Source organism: Echiichthys vipera (assembly GCF_963691815.1).
Source record: "Echiichthys vipera genome assembly, chromosome: 14".
Lineage (NCBI taxonomy): Eukaryota > Metazoa > Chordata > Actinopteri > Perciformes > Trachinidae > Echiichthys > Echiichthys vipera.
In genome coordinates, this window is record NC_139839.1 from 3,282,592 (window position 1) to 3,304,680 (window position 22,089).

The 22,089-nt window shown below is 46.7% G+C and overlaps 1 protein-coding gene across 1 annotated transcript in view; it reads left to right on the forward strand.

The window, feature by feature from the left end:
- Positions 1 to 22,089, forward strand: part of arhgef12b (Rho guanine nucleotide exchange factor (GEF) 12b) — a 41,040-nt gene that overhangs the window by 11,623 nt on the left and 7,328 nt on the right. Inside the window, exons 3-29 of the mRNA XM_083927172.1 lie at positions 2,903 to 3,001; positions 4,700 to 4,749; positions 5,689 to 5,746; positions 7,554 to 7,765; positions 8,908 to 8,985; positions 9,277 to 9,396; positions 9,855 to 9,959; positions 10,584 to 10,703; positions 11,585 to 11,683; positions 11,976 to 12,086; positions 12,242 to 12,340; positions 12,442 to 12,484; positions 14,137 to 14,242; positions 14,920 to 15,057; positions 15,153 to 15,185; positions 16,380 to 16,494; positions 16,725 to 16,830; positions 16,975 to 17,211; positions 17,342 to 17,486; positions 17,725 to 17,891; positions 17,979 to 18,125; positions 19,139 to 19,224; positions 19,402 to 19,527; positions 19,860 to 19,974; positions 20,061 to 20,161; positions 20,247 to 20,324; positions 21,281 to 21,356. Coding sequence (XP_083783298.1) covers positions 2,903 to 3,001; positions 4,700 to 4,749; positions 5,689 to 5,746; positions 7,554 to 7,765; positions 8,908 to 8,985; positions 9,277 to 9,396; positions 9,855 to 9,959; positions 10,584 to 10,703; positions 11,585 to 11,683; positions 11,976 to 12,086; positions 12,242 to 12,340; positions 12,442 to 12,484; positions 14,137 to 14,242; positions 14,920 to 15,057; positions 15,153 to 15,185; positions 16,380 to 16,494; positions 16,725 to 16,830; positions 16,975 to 17,211; positions 17,342 to 17,486; positions 17,725 to 17,891; positions 17,979 to 18,125; positions 19,139 to 19,224; positions 19,402 to 19,527; positions 19,860 to 19,974; positions 20,061 to 20,161; positions 20,247 to 20,324; positions 21,281 to 21,356 — 2,970 coding nt within the window. The remainder of the gene's footprint in view (positions 1 to 2,902; positions 3,002 to 4,699; positions 4,750 to 5,688; positions 5,747 to 7,553; positions 7,766 to 8,907; positions 8,986 to 9,276; positions 9,397 to 9,854; positions 9,960 to 10,583; positions 10,704 to 11,584; positions 11,684 to 11,975; positions 12,087 to 12,241; positions 12,341 to 12,441; positions 12,485 to 14,136; positions 14,243 to 14,919; positions 15,058 to 15,152; positions 15,186 to 16,379; positions 16,495 to 16,724; positions 16,831 to 16,974; positions 17,212 to 17,341; positions 17,487 to 17,724; positions 17,892 to 17,978; positions 18,126 to 19,138; positions 19,225 to 19,401; positions 19,528 to 19,859; positions 19,975 to 20,060; positions 20,162 to 20,246; positions 20,325 to 21,280; positions 21,357 to 22,089) is intronic.

Here is a 22,089-nt window from a genome sequence, read left to right on the forward strand (position 1 = left end):
ATGGTTTAACTCTAACTAACAGATGTGTTTCCTTTTTTAAAATGAGTTTATTTAGTACTTTCTTATTGTAACTTTGTTTCCACAGTGTTGAGATTAAATGTAGACCTTAAAGCTACAGTGCGTAACTTCTGCGTGTGTGTAAATATCCGTTTCACCCGAGCTCCTACAAGAGGAGATGATGCAACGCTGATTAAGCCGTTCGACTCCTCTTACACCTCGCGGTATTTTTCAGTATTTGCTCTTTTTGTATTTGGTGTAGTTGGGGACATTCCCGCGCTAGCGCACAGGAAACTAACTAAGTAAGTAAGTGAGTAACTAAACATAGTATTCTGTGTTTCTGATGCACAAAAAAAACTTATAATAATACATTTTTAGCATCGACTGTTCTGCAAAAAAGCATAAAAATCGTGTATGGTGGTGCAGGGGTAGCGGTGGGGAGGGGAGGGGCATGTTACACTGGGCCATACGTCATATTGAGGCGCCGGCTGTATCGTTGTACTAACGCAGAAATCCTCTAGGGGGCGGTAAAAGTTACGCACTATAGCTTTAAATCTTGAGTCGATTAATCCACCAACAGAAAATCAGTCAGCATCTATTTCAGTTCAGAGTTTGAACAGCATTTCAAGATTCAAGAAATGATTATTATTATATTATTATTATTATTATTAGTGCAACAGTTTCAATACAAAGATGGGAGAGGATCAGAGTAACAATAAGAATAAAAACATAAATCAAATCAAAATAAAGGTCACGTAAAATAAATCAAACAATAACTAAATGTGACAGAGTGCAACAGACATTGTGGTTAAACGCAGGTTTATACAATATACAACAATACGCAGCGTGCAGTTTAGCAGCAGGTTAAATAAAATAAGTACAAAGTAAAGAAGTGATAAGGAGTGATAAGTGATAACAGTGTTAAAGTGTAGCAGCATTTCTGACTGAAGTAAGTTTTCAAGTTTTAGTATCTAATCTTATTTTTTTAGTATCTTTGGGTTTTGGACAGTAGCTCAGACAAAACAAGCAATTTGAATATGTCGCATTTAACATTCAAACATAGTTCAAAATGACAATAGATCAATCAGGAAAGTATCTGGCAGATAATGAAAATACTTAATTAAATGCACAGCTTTGTGTTCGGTGAGTAAACGTTGATATAAATGACATTTGTAACATTCAATAAAGGTTTTCGGTTCATGTTTTCGCCATGAACAATTGTCCCACAGTCGTTACCACGGGGGCTGGTGCAGGGGTGAGCAGAGATGGTGCAGGGTGTCGGCAGAGACAAGTCGTAAAGGTGGTTGCCTGGGTTTTCGGGGTCGACATTAATCCTTCCTGCCCTTTCCCTCACCCTGGAGGCTCCAGAACACAACCAATTATCCACTCAGCTCTCTCCGATAAGTCTTTGAAGTGGGAGAAGGAAAAGGGAAAGAAAACACTGAGGCAGATTGTGACTCACTAAACTTCCTCAGTGGCTACAGGAAGAACGTCCCTGATGGCAGTTCCTTGATCTGGTCTTAGCAAAGTGTGTAAGAATATGAATGAGTTCAAAGTGGAGGCACTGGTTTCACTGGGTCACGAGGACTTGCAGTACATGTGGTCATGGGATTCTCCAAACTGTCACCAGAACATAGCGTGGGTTAATAGATGTAAATAAGTTAAAGGCATCCTGTGGAGTTTTTAAACACCATCGGTGCTCAGGAGCAGTTCTCAGTCCTGCATACAGAGCGCTGCGTAGGTGCCGTTCTTTGAGGCCTAGTCCACACGAACACAGGTATTTTATTAACTTTTATGGCCCCCAGTTTAACAAAAATTCCCGTCCAAACCACCGGTGTGATAAAAAATATCTCCGTCCACATGAAACCGCAAAATCAGCCTCCGTCAGCTGGTCAGGTCTAGAGCGCTCCACACGCTCCATGGAGACTACAGACCGTTTACCGTCGCACAGTGTGACGTCAAACAATGTCGACAACAAATTACGGTTTCCCTCGGTTTTCCTGTCCACACGTGATTTCTGAAACCCGGACTTCTCCAAAAAAGTTCAACCTGGACTCCGGTTACAAAAAACTCAGATTTCAGGAGCAACAACTGCGGTTACGTGCGGGCAAAAGGACGTAAAACAGAGAAACACACAGATTCAAAAATACCCGCGTTTGTGTGGATGTCCCCTGAGTTGCCTCATGATCCCGACCGACAGAAGTTCCTACACAGAAAACAAAGCAGCAACAGCGTAGTTAGTGAAGCCAGAGTTTATTAAAAGAGTGTTTTAAAGACTTACCTACTGGCCCCTGTACCAGCTCCTCTCATAGTAAAGTCCATTACAGTGGAAGGAGCCCATTGGTGCTTTGTTGTGTGTGTAGGGACTCTTCTCATGCTGCTGCAGAGGTTTGCTGTTATTTTCAGCAGCATTAGTGGTTAAAAAAGACCTTTGAATGCCTTCACCGTGCTGCCCCGAGCTAATCACTGTTAGCCACGTCCGGTTGTTAGCGACTCTCCCGGCTTTCTCCGCTAACAGTTCATACACTAAAATGTGACTTATTCGATGTAAGTACCGAAAAAGACCGTGGGATGATTCGCCGGAACAACACTTAGAAAGCATTTTTATTATTATTCTATAACTAAAGAAAGGACATCAAAGAGAGAGAGGAACAACATCTCCTGCTGGTGAGTCTGGTTGTTGTTGGACAGAGAGGAGGCTTCTATTTAAAAACCGTTTCTGCTTCAGTCTCTTGATTTGTCACTTCCTGTGTGGAGACTTTTTCCCACAAGATGGAAGAGCATGAACAACATGCCATGAAGTCGGATCACACGTCTCACATCCACTTTTATATCAAGCTCATCTCTTTATACCATTGGTGGCACGTGATGTAACCTGATGTGTGTCTACTCGTGTAAATGACAGGTCTTGTCCAGCGCTGTGTGATAATCCAGAGGGATGAAAATGGCTTCGGGCTGACCGTCAGCGGAGACAACCCAGTGTTTGTGCAGCTGGTAAAAGAAGGTAAGGTTCACACACACACATGCACACGTACAAAAACAAACACTCACATGTTGTCTTGCTGTACTTGTGAGGAACCTCATTGACGTAATGAAGCTCTACTTCTATAACCTGACTCGCCAGATGGTTTGTTTCACAGAAGCATTTAAGAAGGCGCCGTTGGAAATTGTTATAAAAGGGGCGGGCATTTTTAAAACATACCTGGCATGTGATTGGATGAACCATCTGTCCATCACGCGCTGCCGAACTCACTCAGAAGAAGAGAGAAGCATCTTTTCCATCGAGAAAAGCCCTCAGTGCCGTTCTCTCCAGTTCCAGCTGTTCAGTCTGACGTAACACCCTTTCAAAATAAGATTTCCGGGTCCAAAAGCTCCGTTGAAACAAAACGGACACAACGGCTGAACATGTGAACGATTACGATCACGTTTTTTTTATCGATAAGAACGAGGTGAAATGACAATGACGTTGTTTGTTTTTTTTAAAACTCAGATCTGTTCAAAAAACACTGCAGCGTTGTAGAAATACGAGGCTTTGACCGGCTTTGACCCGGAAATCATATTTTGAAATGACTTCTGAACGTATTACTGAAGGAGTCCAAGTACCTCGGGATCATGTTCACGAGTGAGGGGACGATGGAGCGTGAGTTTGGCCGGAGAATCGGAGCAGCGGGGGCGGAGCTGCAGTCGCTCTACCGCACCATTGTGACCAAAAGAGAGCTGAGGAAGACAAAGCTCTGGATCTACCGCTCAGTCCTGGTTCCTACCCTCACCTGTGGTCATGAAAGCTGGGTCAGGACCCAAAGAACCAGGTCGCAGGTCCAAGCGTGTGAAATGTGTTTCCTCAGGAGGGGGGCTGGAGTCTCCCTTAGAGAGAGGGGGAGAAGTTCAGCATCCGTGAGGAACTCGGAGTAGAGCCGCTGCTCCTTTGCGTTGAAAGGAGCCAGTTGAGGTGGTTCAGGATCATCTGGTAAGGATGAACCCTGGGCGCCTCCCTAGGGAGGTGTTCCAGGCACGTCCAGCTGGGAGGAGGCCTCGGGGAAGACCCAGGACCAGGTGGAGAGATTAGATCTCCACACTGGCCTGGGAACGCCTCAGGATCCCCCAGTTAGAGCTGGTTAATGTGGCCCGGGAAAGGGAAGTTTGGGGTCCCCTGCTAAAGCTGCTGCCCCCGCGACCCGACCCCCGATAAGAGGTTGCAGATAAGATGAGATCCTGAGATTCTTGCGTTTTTGTGAACATCCAGCTGCTTCAATTCTTACCTTAAAGGTAAAATATGAAGTATTATCCTAAAAACAATGAATGAACTAATACCAAAGTAATCTCTCTCAGTCAGCACTTATAACCCACTTGAAGTGTGTGGTACCAGGGTGCAGGGTGAGCATCCCCCGGATTCCAAACCGATGCTTTGTGACACCCCTCCCCATCGGTGACAGATACAGAGTACAGGCGGACACACACAGGAACAATGACTCATGCATCCCTCATTATCCGACAGTGCAGCACCTCCTCGCAAGACTGTGTGGAGGTTATTTTTGCGTCAAATGTAATCGCCATGAAAGAGTCAAAGCTCGCTTTCTGCACTTAGTCTGCTGCTCGCTCAACCATTAACACACTCTCTCTCTCTCTCTCTCTCTCTCTCTCTCTCTCTCTCGCTCTCTCGCTCTCTCTCTCTCTCTCTCTCTCTCTCTCTCTCGTGTTGAAGATGGAGCTGCGATGCGAGCTGGTGTTCAGACCGGAGACAGGATCATTAAGGTGAGACTTATTTACGTCCTTCGTTCTTCCAGCATCAGACACCGAACCTCTCTGGCTCTGAAAGTGACTTCTAAGCAGAGGTGTTATAATCTTTGTAACAACAACCGCCCGGGGGATGAACACCGTGTTTTATTTGAATGTAATACTTTCAGGACACTAAGGGCGCACTGACACTGTCCTTACGCACCGGACTAAAACAGGTTTTTCGGGTCAAGCCTAGTGTGTTTGACCAGTGTGAGTGCAACCGCTCCACACCTAGCTGCGGCCAGCTGGCCGTCCACGGCCCGTCTGAGAGAGGTGGTTCTCATGTGTACGAGCATGGCGCCTACGGTGGTTCTGAGGTCATTCAAGGTTCACGTTGGTGTGATGCGGAGGTGGAGTGTTTACTGCAGATTTGGTCGATGAAAAGATTCAAAAACAGTCGACAAGACGCACAAAAACTCCGAGGTCTACGGAAAGATCTGGAAACAAAGCCACGCATCGCCATGACGTCATCAATGCGTGTGACGTGTTACGGCGTGATGACGTATAGGCAGCAAGAAGCATTCTCCGAGGCCCAGGTAGTGTGAGTACAAACGGGCCTGGAGGGGGGGACAAGGACCCTAAAGCACGGGGCACGGTGCGGATGCACAGTGTGAGTGCGCCCTAAGGATATACTAGGGAATATAAGGATAATTCATGGCTTGGGCGGCTTTCTTGCCCCCTTTCTTTAAATAACTTACTTTAAATTAATTAGTCTGTGTTAAAGATGCTTTGTTTTATTTTACATTTTCTACTCTATACCTTAAATCTGACTCGCGCTTGTGTAGAGATGCACACCAATATGGCTTTTTCAACAACCATGATGTCATGGGACAAAAATATAGAATATCACCGACCTCATCCTTGGTGCAATACACAATGGTGGACTTTTAAAACTTGCTTTCTGTTTCCTGACAGGTGAACGGGACCTTAGTGACACATTCAAACCACATCGAGGTGGTGAAGCTGATCAAATGTGAGTATGCACTTCTAACAGCTTCTCTAGTTTGCTGCATCACATGTTTAATGGTGCTTTAAGAATATAATGTTAGCAGTTAGGCTAAAGACTTAAGCTAAAGTCTTATAGCAGTTACTAATCACTTTGTTCTGTTCTGTGTGAAGGACAAAGATCTAACAGTTAATATATATTTTCATTGAATCATGGAATCATTTGCTGGATCATGAAATATCCAAACAACACATTTTTATTGTTTTAGGCTTTATGAGCTTATCCAGTTTTTTCTAAGTTACATTTAAAAAACTCCAGTGTCCAACAAAGCTGTTTTAATAAAGATTAGTGGCTTCTCCTCATTAGAGAAGGAACACACACACACACACACACATACACATACATACACACACATACATCAGTGTTTGTGCTTTCTTAATAGAGAGTTGCATTCATATCTCCATGGTTTGACCCCGGCGCTGATCAATTCACACTCTTAATTAATTAATTGTGTGTGTGTGTGTATGTGTGTGTGTGTGTGTGTGTGTGTGTGTGTGTGTGTGTGTGTGTGTGTGTGTGTGTGTGTGTGTGTGTGTGTGTGTGTGTGTGTGTGCGTGCGTGCGTGCGTGCGTGCGTGCGTGTGCAGGTGTAATGTTTCAAACTGAGTCAGTTCTGTGTCTTCTGCCTGAATGAGGAGACACACTGAAGCTTAGTGCAGCTTTTGTTCGTCTGTAGCCCAAATAAAGTGACTGTGTTGGTTGTGCAGCGTGTGTGCATGTGTGCGTGCGTGCGTGTGCGTGTATGTGTGTGTGTGTGTGCGTGGATTTAAGAGGGTAACATATAGGGGACGAACTCACATTTGGAGAAGACGTTTGCCACAGCTCGTCTTTCACTGGCTCAGTGTTGAAGTCTCTCAGCATACTGTCCGACAGTCTCTGTGGAAAATGTGTAAGAGGACAGATTTTTAAAGCCGGTTTACAAAGTGAAGGGGGCACCTGACCTTTTCTGACCTCCGACAGACACTGAAAACAATAAAATGTTCTGCCAAAGTCTGTTAATGCTTTAAAAACTCATCGTCCCAAAGAAATCCCATGTCTCCACTTAGCAGTTGAGCGTCAAAGAAGGGTATTTGCTGGTTTGCTTGATTCCTACATGTTAAAAAAGGTGAAGTAGTAAAACAAAAGGTGTTTTTGGGATATACACGTAAAAATAAAAAGTCAATATAGTGACCATGAACTTGAGGAGATGGAGGTCATGTTGTCGCCAAAGAGGCCGCTGTAAACAAAACGTAGTACAAGATGATTTGGCTCAAAAATCGGGAGGATGATGTTTTAATCCATTATATTTTTAGAGCTTGAATTCTCACCTGGCACCTGGATTTCCTTCACATAAAAACAGACAATTCCACCTTAAATTGATGCAAAAACTTTACCAGAGTGCAGAGATTAAAGAGGAGTTTCCCCACCACCACCCTTACTGGAGCCATGAAATCCACGTTTGGGCCGACTCCTGTGTGCTGCGTCAAACACAACGGCGTTCGGAGGCTTAGCTGAATTTCTTGTGGAAATAAATATGAGCTTACATTTCGAGAGAGTTGAGGTTGAGGGCTTTCCCGGTCACTTGTGTGTACAGCTGCCGCGGAGAGAAGACGTGTAATTCATGACACAATACATCAGCATTATTGGGTTCTTCTCAGTCGTTTAATGTGGTCAGCTGTTTGTCTTTCTCCCCCCGCTGGTTTCTGCTGATCAGGTCTTCACGGTGGCTTGGATGCTTTTCATAAACATGTCTCAGCATTTCTCTTCATCCCTTTCCCATGACTTCTCTCTGGCAGCGGGTTCCTATGTAGCCCTGACGGTGCTGGGGAGGCCGCCGGGGCTTCCTCACTTCCCCCTGGAGGAGGAGAGGGACGACGACAAGGGGGAGGAGGAAAAGGAGGAAGGGGCAGAGGTCAGCTCTTCTCTCTCAGCGCCCAACTCACCTGTGCTGCCCAGTGGGGAGCAGCGCGCCCCCCAGGAGCTCAACACCTCCTCTCTGCCTGATGTGGTAAGGAAGCAGAATGAATGTGTGAGATCTACTTTTTAGGGCGCACTCACACTGTTCTTCCACACCGGGCCAAAACAGCTTTTTCGGGTCAAGCCTAGTGCGTTTGACCAGTGTGAGTGCAACCGCTCCGCGCATAACTGCGGCCAGCTGACCGTCCACAGCCCGTCTGAGAGAGGTGGGCTTTTGTAGAGCGCGTTTGCACATGTACGAGCACGAGCGTGTGCACGTGTACGAGCACGTGTACGAGCATGAGGCCTACGGTGGTTCTGAGGTCATTTCCTGTGCGCCTGTTGGGACGTAGAAAAAAGAAGGAGGGACCATGCGCGGACATTTCAAACAATGGCGGTGAAAGGTTCACGTTGGTGTGATGCGGAGGTGGAGTGTTTACTGCAGATTTGGTCGATGAAAAGATTCAAAAACAGTCGACAAGACGCACAAAAACTCCGAGGTCTACGGAAAGATCTGGAAACAAAGCCACGCATCACCATGACGTCATCAATGCGTGTGACGTGTTGCGGCGTGATGACGTATAGGCAGCAAGAAGCATTCTCCGAGGCCCAGGTAGTGTGAGTACAAACGGGCCTGGAGGGGGGGACAAGGACCCTAAAGCACGGGGCACGGTGCAGAAGGACAGTGTGAGTGCGCCCTAAGAGTCTCTCTTTCGTGTGTTACAGGAATAATAACTTCAGTGCATCTTTGACGATTTCTGGCTCAAGGTTTCCTTTTTTATTTCCTCTTTTAGGATGAGAACAAAACTTCAATGCTCCTGAATTCTGATATTTGTAACTGTAAGCTGCCGGTGGAGCTTATTTTTAATCAGCCCCATCGTTTCAGTCCATTTCTGCTAAAGAAACAAAACAAAACACTGCACTGTGTCAACAATTGATCCTCTTTTGTCGACCGAATGTGTCCAACTAGAGATTCATAAAAGTACAAAGTGTTCCTTCTTAGAGTGATCTCATATCTCTATATTTTCTTTTTTCTCTCTTTCACTTTCAGTCTGATTGGTTTCACTTCTCTTTTTCTCTCTGCGTGGACGTCAAGCTTCACTCAGTCACGTTCGTGTGTTACAGGATTAATAATGTCGGTGCATCTTTGACTATTTCTGGCTCAAAGTTTCCTTTTTTTACCTCCTCTTTTAGGATGAGAACAAACCCCTGCACAGCCAGAAGGCCGACATCCTGCAAAAGATGCTAATCAAGGAGCAACAGGACCTACAGGTGTGTGTGTGTGTGTGTGTGTGTGTGTGTGTGTGTGTGTGTGTGTGTGTGTGTGTGTGTGTGTGTGTGTGTGTGTGTGTGTGTGTGTGTGTGTGTGTGATGCACTGATGTGTGTGTTTCCTTCGACACAGTGATTATGAAGAAAGTTGTACATTACCAACCCCTGAAACACGTCGAGTATGTGTTCTCTTGACTTGTATCGTGTTTCCATCAGCCACATATTTGACCCACACGTCCAGAGCTCATTCTTCATGTGCGGTTCACTGCACCCTGGGTTGTGTTTGTGTTCAGGCGAAGGAGGAGGAGTACGGCAGGAACCCTCGGCCCAAACTACTGAAGGAGGTCCAGGAGGCCAGGAAGCAGGTTTCACTGCTGCAGGAGCAGCTCAGCAGAGCAGCAGCAGCATCGCAGGTAGGAAACTCAACTTAAGATGCATTTTTTACATGAATCCTTCCATGTGACGCTTTTCTCTGACATGATTTTATAAGTTATTACATCACGGCCACTGAATCCACCACTGTTACGGCGTGATGACGTATAGGCAGCAAGAAGCATTCGCCGAGAACCAGGTAGTGTGAGTACAAACGGGCCTGGAGGGGGGGACAAGGACCCTAAAGCACGGGGCACGGGACGGACGCACAGTGGGAGTGCGCCCTAAGTTGCGAGCTGCTGCAGTCAGGATGAGCTGCAGAGGTCGGATGGCACGGGCAGGCAGACCAGTCAGCAGGGCGTTTCAGTCGTCAAGGCGTGAGATGACGAATGCCTGGACTAGAACCTGTGCAGCGTAACCAGTCCAGAGGAGCATCTTTGTTTACTGGTGATTGATAAGAAGTTGAATTATTTTAAGTGTGTGTTTGTGTGTGTTTCAGGATGGTGAGGCTGACGAGGGGGACGTTGTGCCTCCTCTGAGGGACCAAACTCCGTCCTTGCCGGGCGACAGCAGGAACGACGGGCCCTCGGCGAACAATAACTCTGTGGGTATAATGACACATTACAGCAGCGGGTGTGGTGGACCACATTACCCAGAAGCACTCACTGCTCTGACTGTGTGTGTTCAGCCAGCTGCTGGAGGCAGCATGGGTAGACGATTTAATGTCGATTCACTTGTTTTAAGTCATTTTTCAAGAATTATTCATAATTTGCAGCAAGGGGCTCCAAAAAGAAGTGTGATTGTATAGAAGTCAATGAGAAATTTCAATTTATAACCTCAGTAAACGTTTCCCTAATGGGTTTATGTCTCAGGGCGCACTCCCACTGTGCCTCCGTCCCGTGCCCTGTGCTTTAGGGTCCTTGTCCCCCCCTCCAGGCCCGTTTGTACTCACACTACCTGGGCCTCGGCCTAATAATAATATATTTAATTTAACAACAGGAAGCCTGTCTGAAAACACTGCTTACACACACAGACTCCTTCTGTAATTACTTCCCCCTTTATTCAACACAGCGTCTATAAATAGGGATGAAATGCTCCTACTTTCCTCTTTCTGGGGATTTCCCAGTGTTCAGCACCAGACTAAACAATCAATTTGGCTTAAGTGGTGCGTGTATTAATGTGTGTGTGTGTGTGTGTGTGTGTGTGTGTGTGTGTGTGTGTGTGTTAGATGCACAGCAGCCTCCTCGCAGACAGCAAAAGAGCGACGCCCTGTCAGAGTCCGGACATCGGCCGACGGGACGGCCTCAGCATCTGCTCATCGCCTGACACAGAGGACACTCCTGACACAGTAATACACTCACACACATGCACGGAGACACGCAGACACGCTGACGTTAACGCAGACATGTAAAACCTGTAAACACTGTTTTAAATGTGAACTCGATTGCATGAAAGACTGAGGCTAAAGCTGCACGTGTCACGGAAAAGACACTTCATCCTAAGCAGCTTCTGAACTGTATAAAAGACGGGGAAACAAAGGAGCAGCTCTGTTCTCGTTCTGCAGGGTAGAGATAGTTCGCCCTTGTGTTACGGCGCCATATGATGAGGAATACTGTGAGAACAGACTCTACTCTCTTCATTCTGACACAGCCTCTTTCACACACGCGCTCTAAAATTACCCGGAGGGGCTGTTTGTGAAAATGCAAATCAGTCAGAGCGATATCAGACGCAGTTTTCCTCCCAGCTCCTGAGTACAAAGACTTTTAATCTCCAAGAGAATCTCCACGTGTGACTAATAAACAGTTAATTAGGCATTTATTAACACTTAACTTTGCACTTATTAAGGGCGCACTCCCACTGTGTCTCCGTCCCGTGCCCAAACAGGTTTCACGGCTAAAGTCTGGTTCCTTTGACCAGTGTGAGTGCAACCGTACCACGCCTAGCTGCGGCCTACTTGCCGGCCACGGCCCGTTTGGGAGAGGTGGGCATTTGTAAAGCAAGTTTGCACATGTATGAGCACGGCCGTGCGCACATGTACGAGCACGGCCGTGCGCACGTGTACGAGCCGTTTCATTTCCATTTGTGTGTTTGTATCGACTGTAGAGTCTGTTCTATGCGCCTCATAATGCGGGGCGCCTTATAGTGCGGAAAGTACGGTAAATGTGTTTATACATAAGTGTGAGAGTTTGTCTGTCAGTGCACATAAATCCATGCTAATGTGTCACTCAGGACTCCAGTGCTCAGTGCATTGTGGGTATCCCTCCCTACCTCCTCAACCCCCAGATCATCGGAGCAGAGGACGACTACTTTGACTCTCAGCAGGAGCAGGTATCCGAAGAAACGTTACTGCGTCACTAATTATACATGAACATCAAATGTAGACGGCTGATGTGGAGTTTCAGGAGCAATTTGTGGTATTGATCCGTACTCTCTCTTCACTCGTTCTCTCTCTCTCTCTCTCTCTCTCTCTCTCTCTCTCTCTCTCTCTCTCTCTCTCTCTCTCTTCACTCGTTCTCTCTCTCTCTCTCTCTCTCTCTCTCTCTCTCTCTCTCTCTCTCTCTCTCTCTCTCTCTCTCTCTCTCTCTCTCTCTCTCTCTCTCTCTCTCTCCGTCTCTGTCAGATTAACGGACTGTGTAGCTGTTTCCAGAGTATAGACCTGCTGAAGTCTCGGCCGGCTCACCTCGCAGTCTTCCTCCACCATGTTGTCTCTCAGTTCGACCCTGCGTCTTTGGTATATACGCAGATACACATTACAGTATTATACCAGACTTCTTTAAAGGGGAACTTCAGTGTTGTGTCGAACTAAAGAGTGTGTGTTTTTACCAACCGACAGGCTGAGATTACATCATTTTAAATGTCTCTCTCTGTCGTCTTCTCCGCTCTCAGCTCTGTTATCTCTACGCCGACATGCACAAACAAACCAGCTCCAAAGAGAGCCGACGCTTCTTCATAGAGTTCCACTCGCTCTTTATGGATCGGACCGCAGTGAGTCGGCCATTTCTTTTTCCCTTAAACAAAAGTAAATAAATAAATAACGAAGGTCTATTTTCTGATCTCTCTCTTTTTTTCATGCTTGTCTTTCCCAGAATCTTAAAGTGCCGGTGCCAGATGGAGTCGCAGCTGAATTAGGTAACGGATGCAGAGACACTAAGGGCGCACTCACACTGTCCATGCGTACTGTGCCCCAGCACGTTTCACGGCTAAAGTCTAGTTCGTTTGACCAGTGTGAGTGCAACCGTACCGCGTCTAGGAGCAGTACGGGCCTGGAGGGGGGGACAAGTACCTTAAAGCACGGGGCACGGCACGGATGGACAGTGGGAGTGCGCCCTAAAGCTTATTGCGTGTTCCTTCTAATGAACTGATTTTCAAGGCTCTGAAATGATCACATTTAATCATTTTTAATAACTAGACATCCTTCACACTGAGTTGATTGTCACACCTTTAGCTGGACATACGCTTCAGGATTTAGGAAACCTTGTTGTTAAATTTCACCTCACACCGACCAAATCGATTCAGTGATGTAAAGAAAACGCTCTGGATTTCTGTGCTCACGCTGTACGTGTCAGATAGAAAATAAAACACTAACAATTGTGAGTAAAGATGAGTTTGAAAGCTGTGAGGCAGGTAGAGGTTTGTTCACAGTAATCATCACCTCTGATACGGTACTGTTACTGTAAAGATCTGACAGACCGGAGACAGCAGTGTCGGCTTTTAAAGCAATTCTTACCTTTCTCGCATGTCTCAGTCAGAGCACTCAGCGCTTCCCCCCAAAGTCCCACCCTCTGCCTGACCTCTGACGCTCCCTCCTCCCCTTACACGAGCGTTGAGAGAGAAATGCTGCGTTCAAGTGCCATCGGATGTCCGAAGTTTCAGACCTCGTGCTAAGTGCACTGGAATGCCTGTCAAAGTGGAGCCTCCTACTAGTGAATTTGAGGTAGGTGGAACTACCCCAAATCCACTAATATGGCAGCTGTTAACGCTGACGTAACACCCTTTCAAAATACGATTACCAAACGCACCGTTGAAACAAAACAGACAACAACGGCGAACATGTGAACAATTAGGATCACATCTTTCGTCAGTTAGACATCTTTATCATAGATAAGAAAGAGGTAAAATGACAATGTTGTGATGTTTTTCTAAAACGCAGATCTGTTCAAACAACAGGGAACACGGCAGTGCAGCGTTGTAGAAATACGAGGCTTGGACCCGTAAATCATATTTTGAAAGGGTGTTACGTAACAGCATGATAGGAGGCTCCACTTTGAAAGGCATTCCACTGCACTTTGCCTTGTTGGAGGTCCGAAACTTCAGATTTCCCATGTCACTTGAACGCTGCATGAGCAGCGCAAGTGATAAAAGGGCGACAGATGACAGGCAGGAAGACCGAATAAAGTGTTTGGTCAACACCTCTATTATATTTAGTGTGCCGTACGTTTATAAGGAGTATTTTAAGATTAAAGGAAAAGGGTAAAAATGTCAGAAAGGTAAGAAACGCTTTAGCAGCTTTCTTTCACTTCCTGTCCCTCTCTGGCGTGTCTCCATAACATTTTCAGACGCCATTTCATGCAGGAGCAGTGATAAAAAAAAGATAAGATATTATTTCTGTCTGTGCGTGTGCGTGTGCGTGTGCGTGCGTGTGCGTGTGCGTGTGTGCGTGTGCGTGCGCGTGCGTGTGCGTGCGTGTGTGTGTGTGTGTGCGTGTGCGTGCGCGTGTGCGTGCGTGTGCGCGTGCGTGTGCGTGCGTGTGCGTGCGTGCGTGTGTGTGTGTGTGTGCACAGAGAAGCGGAGGCTGGAGTTAATCCCTGAGGAGCTCTGTAAACAGTACACCCAGGTGTTACAGGACGCACTCCTGCCGGACCTGCACAAGAACCTGGAGGACTTCAGGTACGAGTCCAACCACAGCTGTTGAACCATACGAACCATGCTTTATGAAAAACAACAAAATTAGAATAAAGTTACTCATGGGATTAAACAAGTCAGTCTTCTTTAAGTATCATCGTAAACGTGTGGAAGAGGAAACTTGAGCGCAGAGTAAATGCTTATTTTAAAGGTTAAAGCAGAATATTTTCTCAGATTAAAACACGTTGTGAATATTACAATTTATTATATTTGTATGTTTTTTAATACATTTTTGACTTTTGGACTTCACAATACTGTGTGGAAATATTATTATTAATACAATTATTATATTATTATATATTTTACTTACAATTATTAATAGAAATTGGAAATATTTTGATCCCATGAGTCAGAAACGTTCCTAGCAACCACCAGGGAAATCTAACTTTCTAAATATAATAATACTTATTTTTATTAATACTAATCTTTTCCCTGACACTGCAGAAAAAACATGTTTAAATACAGTGAATAGATTAAATATGAATAGGAAAAAGATGCAGAATTCATCTTTAAACTATTTGGTTCAGCCTTGATTCACATAATTCTGACAATAATGATTGAACTTGTCCATTAATCTGTTGTAGGTTAGTTATATGAAGCTCATATCTCTATACATTGTGCCGTGTATTATGTTGTTTTTGTGTTTACGCTCACGTCCGCAGACAGAAGCGCAGCATGGGTCTGACTCTGGCCGAAGACGAGCTGTCCAAGCTGGACTCAGAGGGAGGGAAAGACCCACAGGCGCTGGAGAAGGAATGCTCCTGTGCTGAACACATCCTCTCCAAGATAGACGACATCCTGTGAGCACACGCAAACACACACAATCAAACAAGGAAACTATGAGTCGTGTGTGTGTGTGTGTGTGTGCGTGTTAACCCTGAGCTTCCTGTTGCAGGTTGACGACACAGTCCACAGAAGAGGAGAAGTGGTACGTTTTTATACGTTACATCATCATCAGCTGCAGGATAGTTAGTGCCGTCTGTTTCTGAAGAAGCTTTTAGTTTCTGTTGTGATATTTTACTGTCGGGCTAATTATATATTTTATAATAGTGTTGGATTAAAGGGTACGAGTGAAGCAAATCTACCAGCCACCTGCGTGTTTTACCAGTAGGCAGGTTTCCATCAGGGTAAAATGTGGCTGCTCGGAAAGTTTCTGCCTCAAGTGACGCGTGCGCAGATGTTTTTTTTGCGCTGCGTTATGCTACACCACTGGATAAAAGTCTCTACTTTGCCGCGTTGTTGTGGCGTCCGTACTACCACACGTCACATCCTGCTAAGCAATCATCAACCTGGGCTTCTCTCAGGGGTTTGAGCGGCTGCCTCATTCCGGGTATTTGACCAAAGTGGAAACGCACTAAGGGCGCACTCACACTCTCCTTCTGCACCGCACCCCAGGCTTTAGGGTCCTTGTCCCCCCCTCCGTCTCCCCCCGCTGGCCAGGCCCGTTTGCACTCACACTACCTGGGCCTCGGAGAATGCTTCTTGCTGCCTATACGTCATCACGCCGTAACACGTCACACGCATTGATGACGTCATTGGCGATGCGTGGCTTTGTTTCCAGATCTTTCCGTAGACCTCGGAGTTTTTGTGCGTCTTGTCGTCTGTTTTTGAATCTTTTCATCGACCAAATCTGCAGTAAACACTCCACCTCCGCATCACACCAACGTGAACCTTTCGCCGCCATTGTTTTAAATGTCCGCGCATGGTCCCTCCTTCTTTTTTCTATGTCCCAACAGGCGCACATAAAATTACCTCAGAACCGCCGTAGGCCTCGTGCTCGTGCTCGTACACGTGCAAACGTGCTCTACAAAAGCCCACCTCTCTCAAACGTGCTGTGGATGGCCAACTGGACGTAGCTAGGCGCAGAGCAGTTGCACTCACACTGGTCAATCGAGCTAGGCTTTAGCCGAAAAACCTGTTTTGGCCCGGTGCGGAAGGACAGTGTGAGTGCGCCCTTAGTGTCTGGCTGGTGGATGGTGCTGATTTTGTACCCTTGGCACAGTAGAAGTATTAGGATTACGGTAAAGAAATGTGCAGTTGAACCGTACAGATGTATATATATATATGTATATATTTCCCTACAGTTTAATAACAAACTGTTTTTTATCGGATCACGTTGCAGCCAAACGATGCAGTACGTGATTCTCACCTACATGAAGCACCTCGGGGTGAAAGTGAAGGAGCCTCGAGGCCTCGAACATAAACGAGCACGCATCAATTTCCTGCCCAAGATGAAGGTCTGACCCCATGAACGCACAGACACGGGGAAGCATTAGCACCTGATTTTAATCCTAATATCTGTTTGAAATGCAGCATTCAAAGGTTTTTTTGCGGTTGGTTTTCATGCAAGCCGCACATTCACACATTGACCTTTTCATGTTTTATCACTGTGTTTTGTTTATAAATATATTTTGTTTCTATGTGAAATAAAACTAAACTAAACATGTGTTTGTTTTCCAACGAGCAGAAGAGCATCAAGCCTGAGAAGGAGGGTGAGGAGAAGGTGAAAAAGCCTCGCTTTCCCAACATCCTCGGGCCGCCGCGGCGTCTGAGCCGAGTGGACTCCACTTCAAGTGAGGAGGAAACTACACTTAACTTCCCAATACAATAAAAAAACAAGGAACAGATGCTGTAAAAATAACTCTCCACATCTTAACTAAAGGTAGAAAAGAGGTACTGAGTGCATACATGGATTTTATTTTTGTGTTTGCGTGCAGTCGGTAAGGCCGTGGAGATAAACAAGCAGCGGTCACCAAAGCAACCCTCTCAGCCAGCGTTGGGCAACCCCGAGCAGTGCGACTCCTCCGCCTCCAGTTCTGGACGGATCCGGGGAAATCAGCTCAGTGAGGGATCGGACGCCAGCACGCAATCTCTGCCGTCCACCACCACCTCCCCGACACACAGCTCGCCCACCGCTCAGGCCTCAGACACCAGCGGACAGGACTCAGACTCCAGTAAGATACTCCCGTCTCCCTGTCCTCGCCTCATTTATGACGGTTGTCCCATCGCTTACATATCTGAACTGCTTGGATTTGACTTTCTTTACCTCTTGTGTGTCGTGTTTCGCTCCTCTCTTCTCTACAGACGTGTCTCCGTTCTGCCTCCAGCCCAGACCGGGCGAGAGTCTGCAGCCTGGTGACCACCAGGACGCTGTCTCCAGTCCGACTCAGTTCGACTTCAGCCCCTCCAACCTGGAGCAGTTACAGGAGGAAGACGGGGACTCTTTCAGGTGTTTACAGAACAACATTGACATAGAAAAATAAAAAAAAAACAACTAAAAACACAATAAAATGAATAAATAGCACCAAAAATGATTAAAACATTACTCCAAATTAAAAGAAATGGCACATAATAAATATTCTAACACTTTTTTAGTGAAATAAATAAAGATCAGCGTGACATCTGTCCCTTTTATTCCACCGCTGCGATCGTTTGTCAACCTCCCTCTTGTCTCCGGCCGGTGGCAGGATGGAGGTGCAGTGTCCCGTGAGCGCAGCCGACGTCCAGAGCGAAGACGACCAGGGCGGCGAGATGGAGAGTGAAGAAAACCCTCTGAACTGGCAGAGTCTGGTCAGTCGAGGCGTCCTGGAGAGCTTAACGCTGCAGGAGATCAAACGGCAGGAAGTCATCAACGGTGAGTCATCGACTGACCTTTAACAGATCCGCCGTGAACAGCATCAAATGTGCAGCCCCTCATCATCATCTGTGTGTCCGCCCCCAGAGCTGTTCTACACCGAGCGTGCACACCTGCGGATGCTGAAGGTGTTGGACGGCGTTTTCTACCAGAGGTTAAACAGAGACGCTATCCTCCCCCCCGAGGACATCAGACACATCTTCATTAACCTGGAGGAGATCATTCAACTGCACGGTAACCTCAGTCACACACTGCTTACGCTCTAATCATAGAAGGAATCTGCAGAGTATTTATTTTTTACAACATTATAAACGGTAATGCATCCTCCTGGAAAACCTTGAAATTTAGAGACACGGGGAAAAAATAATCTATGTTGACATGCAAAATTTAAATGCACACGCATCTGCTCACATGCAAACACACACACACACACACACACCTTCGTTTTTTTATTTGAAACAAGACTTGCTGGTAGGATAAGCTGCACGGTGTGTGATTTACCAGATGCAAATGTTTTAGTCTGGTCAGTGTTGAGCAAGTTACTGAGAAAGTTCGTCATCATCATCTTCGACCACTTGTCCCTAACGGGTTCATGGGGGGCTGGAGCCGATCCCAGCTGACAAAACTCTGAGGTATACGGAAAGATTTGGAAACAAAGCCACGCATCGCCATGACGTCATCAATGCGTGTGACGTGTTACGGCGTGATGACGTATAAGCAGCTAGAAGCATTCTCCGAGGCCCAGGTAGTGTGAGTACAAACGGGCCTGGAGGGGGGGACAAGTACCCTCAAGCACGGGGCACGGTGCGGAAGGACAGTGTGAGAGCGCCCTAAAATGTGTTTCCACTTTGGTCAAATACCCGGAACGAGGCGGCCGCTCAAACCCCTGAGAGAAGCCCAGGTTGATGATTGCTCAGCAGGATGTGACGTGTGGTAGTACAGACGCCACAACAACGCGGCAAAGTAGAGACTTTTATCCAGTGGTGTAGCAGAACGCGGCGCAGAAAATCATCTGTGCACGCGTCACTTGAGGTCATTTGAGATGGCGTGCCCAAGCACGTTTCACGGCTACAGTCTACTTCCTTTGACTAGTGTGAGTGCAACTGCACCGCTCCTATTTGCGGTACGCTTGCCGTCCACGGCCCGTTTGGGAGAGGTGGGCTTTTGTAGAGCGTGTTTGCACATGTACGAGCATTTTGTTGTCCATGAATAAATGATGTATGACTTCTTCTCGTTTTGCTCCACAGTTTCTGTGCTGGAGCAAATGACGGCGATCAGGAAGAGGAGCGAGACGTCGGTGATCGGTCAGATCGCGGACGACCTCCTGGCGTGGGTAAGACCAGTTTCTCTTCACGCAGGAGGCAGATTAACGTCTCATCATACATCTGTTGTTCTAAGTCTAGAGTTGTGGACTTTTATACAGGTGTGGCTGACGAGATGTAGATAAACATGTCCTAGTTATCGTTCTTTAAATATAATTTAACTTAAATCGTAAATGTTCTGATTCCAGTTCAGCGGGGAGGAAGAGGAGAAGATAAAGCGAGCAGTGGGAACTTTCTGCAGCAACCAGCCGTCTGCTCTGGAGCTCATCAAGAGCAGGAAAAAGAAAGACCCGCGCTTCACTTTATTCATGCAGGTCAGGAAACACACAGGGAACCGCCGTCTGCCGCCAGGACGGGACTTTAATTATGAGGAAACAGCTGATGGGAGCTGTGAGGAGAGACAAAAGTGTGTGTGTGGGAAGAAATGTGTTCATTAGGAGGGGATGATGATAATAAGAACTATTTGTCCCCCAATGGGGGGAAAACACACACACACACACACACACACACACACACACACACACACACACACACCTTTGAAGGAGCACAAATGCTAACTTTCTTTCGTATGAATGATTAAATCTGTTTATCGTCTCATATTTTATCCGTCAGAGGTTTGATTTCCCCTGTTTTGTCTTTCGTTCAGGAGGCTGAGAGCAACCGTCTGTGTCGCCGGCTGCAGCTCAAAGACATCATCCCCGTAGAAATGCAGAGAGTCACCAAGTACCCGCTCCTGCTCGACAATATCGCCAAGTACACAGGTAGATGAAGTGCACAGGTGCCTCTGTGACGGAGCGCAGGTTCTGGTTATGCATCGTGGCCTCTGTTTGTTTACCTCCCCCCACAGGAGACGGTGAGGAGAGGGAGAAAGTGAAGAAAGCCGGCGAATGCTGCAAAAAGATCCTCAACCACGTCAACCAGGCCGTCAAAGAGGCAGAGAACAAACAGGTGCACGCATCAGAGACACTGTCCAATAAAGAGTCGGGGTCAAAGCACGTATTTGAGTTCACACCGGAGTGTTGTGTTTCTCCAGAGGCTGGAGGAGTATCAGAGGAGGTTGGACCTGTCGTCGCTCAAGCAGAGTGAGAACCCCATGATCCTGGAGCTCAGGGTAAGAACCGGCTTTCCACCAACATGCACGGTTACGGAGGTCCACCAGGTCTGCGTTTGTATGTGTCATTGTGTCATTTTTACAGTGAATACACACAATTTCTACTGTTTTTTATCCTTGTGCGTAAGTTGAGAGTAGATTTCCCCAAGACGGCGGTCGCACGCAGCCGTACACACATTATTCATGACATTACACAGACTATGGGCGCACTCACACTGTCCTTCTGCACCGCGCCCCGTGCTTTAGGGTACTTGTCCCCCCCTCCAGGCCCGTTTGTACTCACACTACCTGGGCCTCGGAGAATGCTTCTTGCTGCCTATACGTCATCACGCCGTAACACGTCACACGCATTGATGACTTCATGGCGATGCGTGGCTTTGTTTCCAGATCTTTCCGTAGACCTCGGAGTTTTTGTGCGTCTTGTCGACTGTTTTTGAATCTTTTCATCGACCAAATCTGCAGTAAACACTCCACCTCCGCATCACACCAACGTGAACCTTTCACCGCCATTGTTTTAAATGTCCGCGCATGGTCCCTCCTTCTTTTTTCTACGTCCCAACAGGCGCACAGGAAATGACCTCAGAACCACCGTAGGCCTCGTGCTCGTACACGTGCGCACGCTCGTGCTCGTACACGTGCAAACATGCTTTACTAAAGCCCACCTCTCCCAAACGGGCCGTAGTTATGCGCGGAGCGGTTGCACACTGGTCAAACGCACTAGGCTTGACCCGAAAAACCTGTTTGGGCCCGGTGCGGAAGGACAGTGTGAGTGCGCCCTATGAGGTCTGCGTTAAACTGAGAAGCTAAAAATAACGCTAATTTGTATGAAAACAACCCGATTCAAGCCCGGGTGGATTTTGAATTTTACACTAAGGACCTTTATCTTCTCATGGAAGACGTCGAGGTCAATGATCACTGAAGCTTTTCTTTATTGAACGTTGATTCATGTCCTGCAGAATCTGGACCTGACCAAGAGGAAGATGGTGCACGAGGGACCTCTCTCCTGGAAAGTTAATAAAGACAAGACGATTGGTACACACACACACACACACACACACCTACACGTGTACATACATAAATAAATACACTTTCCTATTGTGTATGTGGGTTAAAATAGGAATAGATCAGGTATTTACAGCAGTACTCCACATATATTTAGAACATAGACTGTGCAAAATATGGACGTAGTCTCCGTCACCTGTAGGTTTCAAAGCCAAAATGAAGCTCAGAGTGGCCGCGCCCTTAATTATGCAGAACTTAAAGCCTTAATAAGCCTGTGAAGATTCTCATTTGTCCAGGTCGTCGTTATCCTCAAAGCAATTTCAGTCAAAATCAACTGGACTTGGTTATTTGTCAGGAAGACGTTTCACCTCTCATCCAAGAGGCTTCATCAGTTCATGTACGCATCTGACCAGGACAAGGACCAGGACCAGGCTGGGACTGGACCAGGACCAGGTCCAGGACCAGGACCAGGCTGGGACTGGTCCAACTAACTGGTGTGAGATCCAGGTATTTAACCTCTCACAAGGCCGATGATGTCACTGAAACCCTTTGTGCTCCAAGTACCAACGACCGTCGTTAGAGTGACAGTCGTTGGTGGGCAGTTGGTTTGGACTTTGTTAGTGCTGGTCCAGTCCCAGCCTGGTCCTGGTCCAGTCCCAGCCTGGTCCTGGTCCTGGTCCAGTCCCAGCCTGGTCAGATGCGTACATGAACTGATGAAGCCTCTTGGATGAGAGGTGAAACGTCTTCCTAGACAAATAACCAA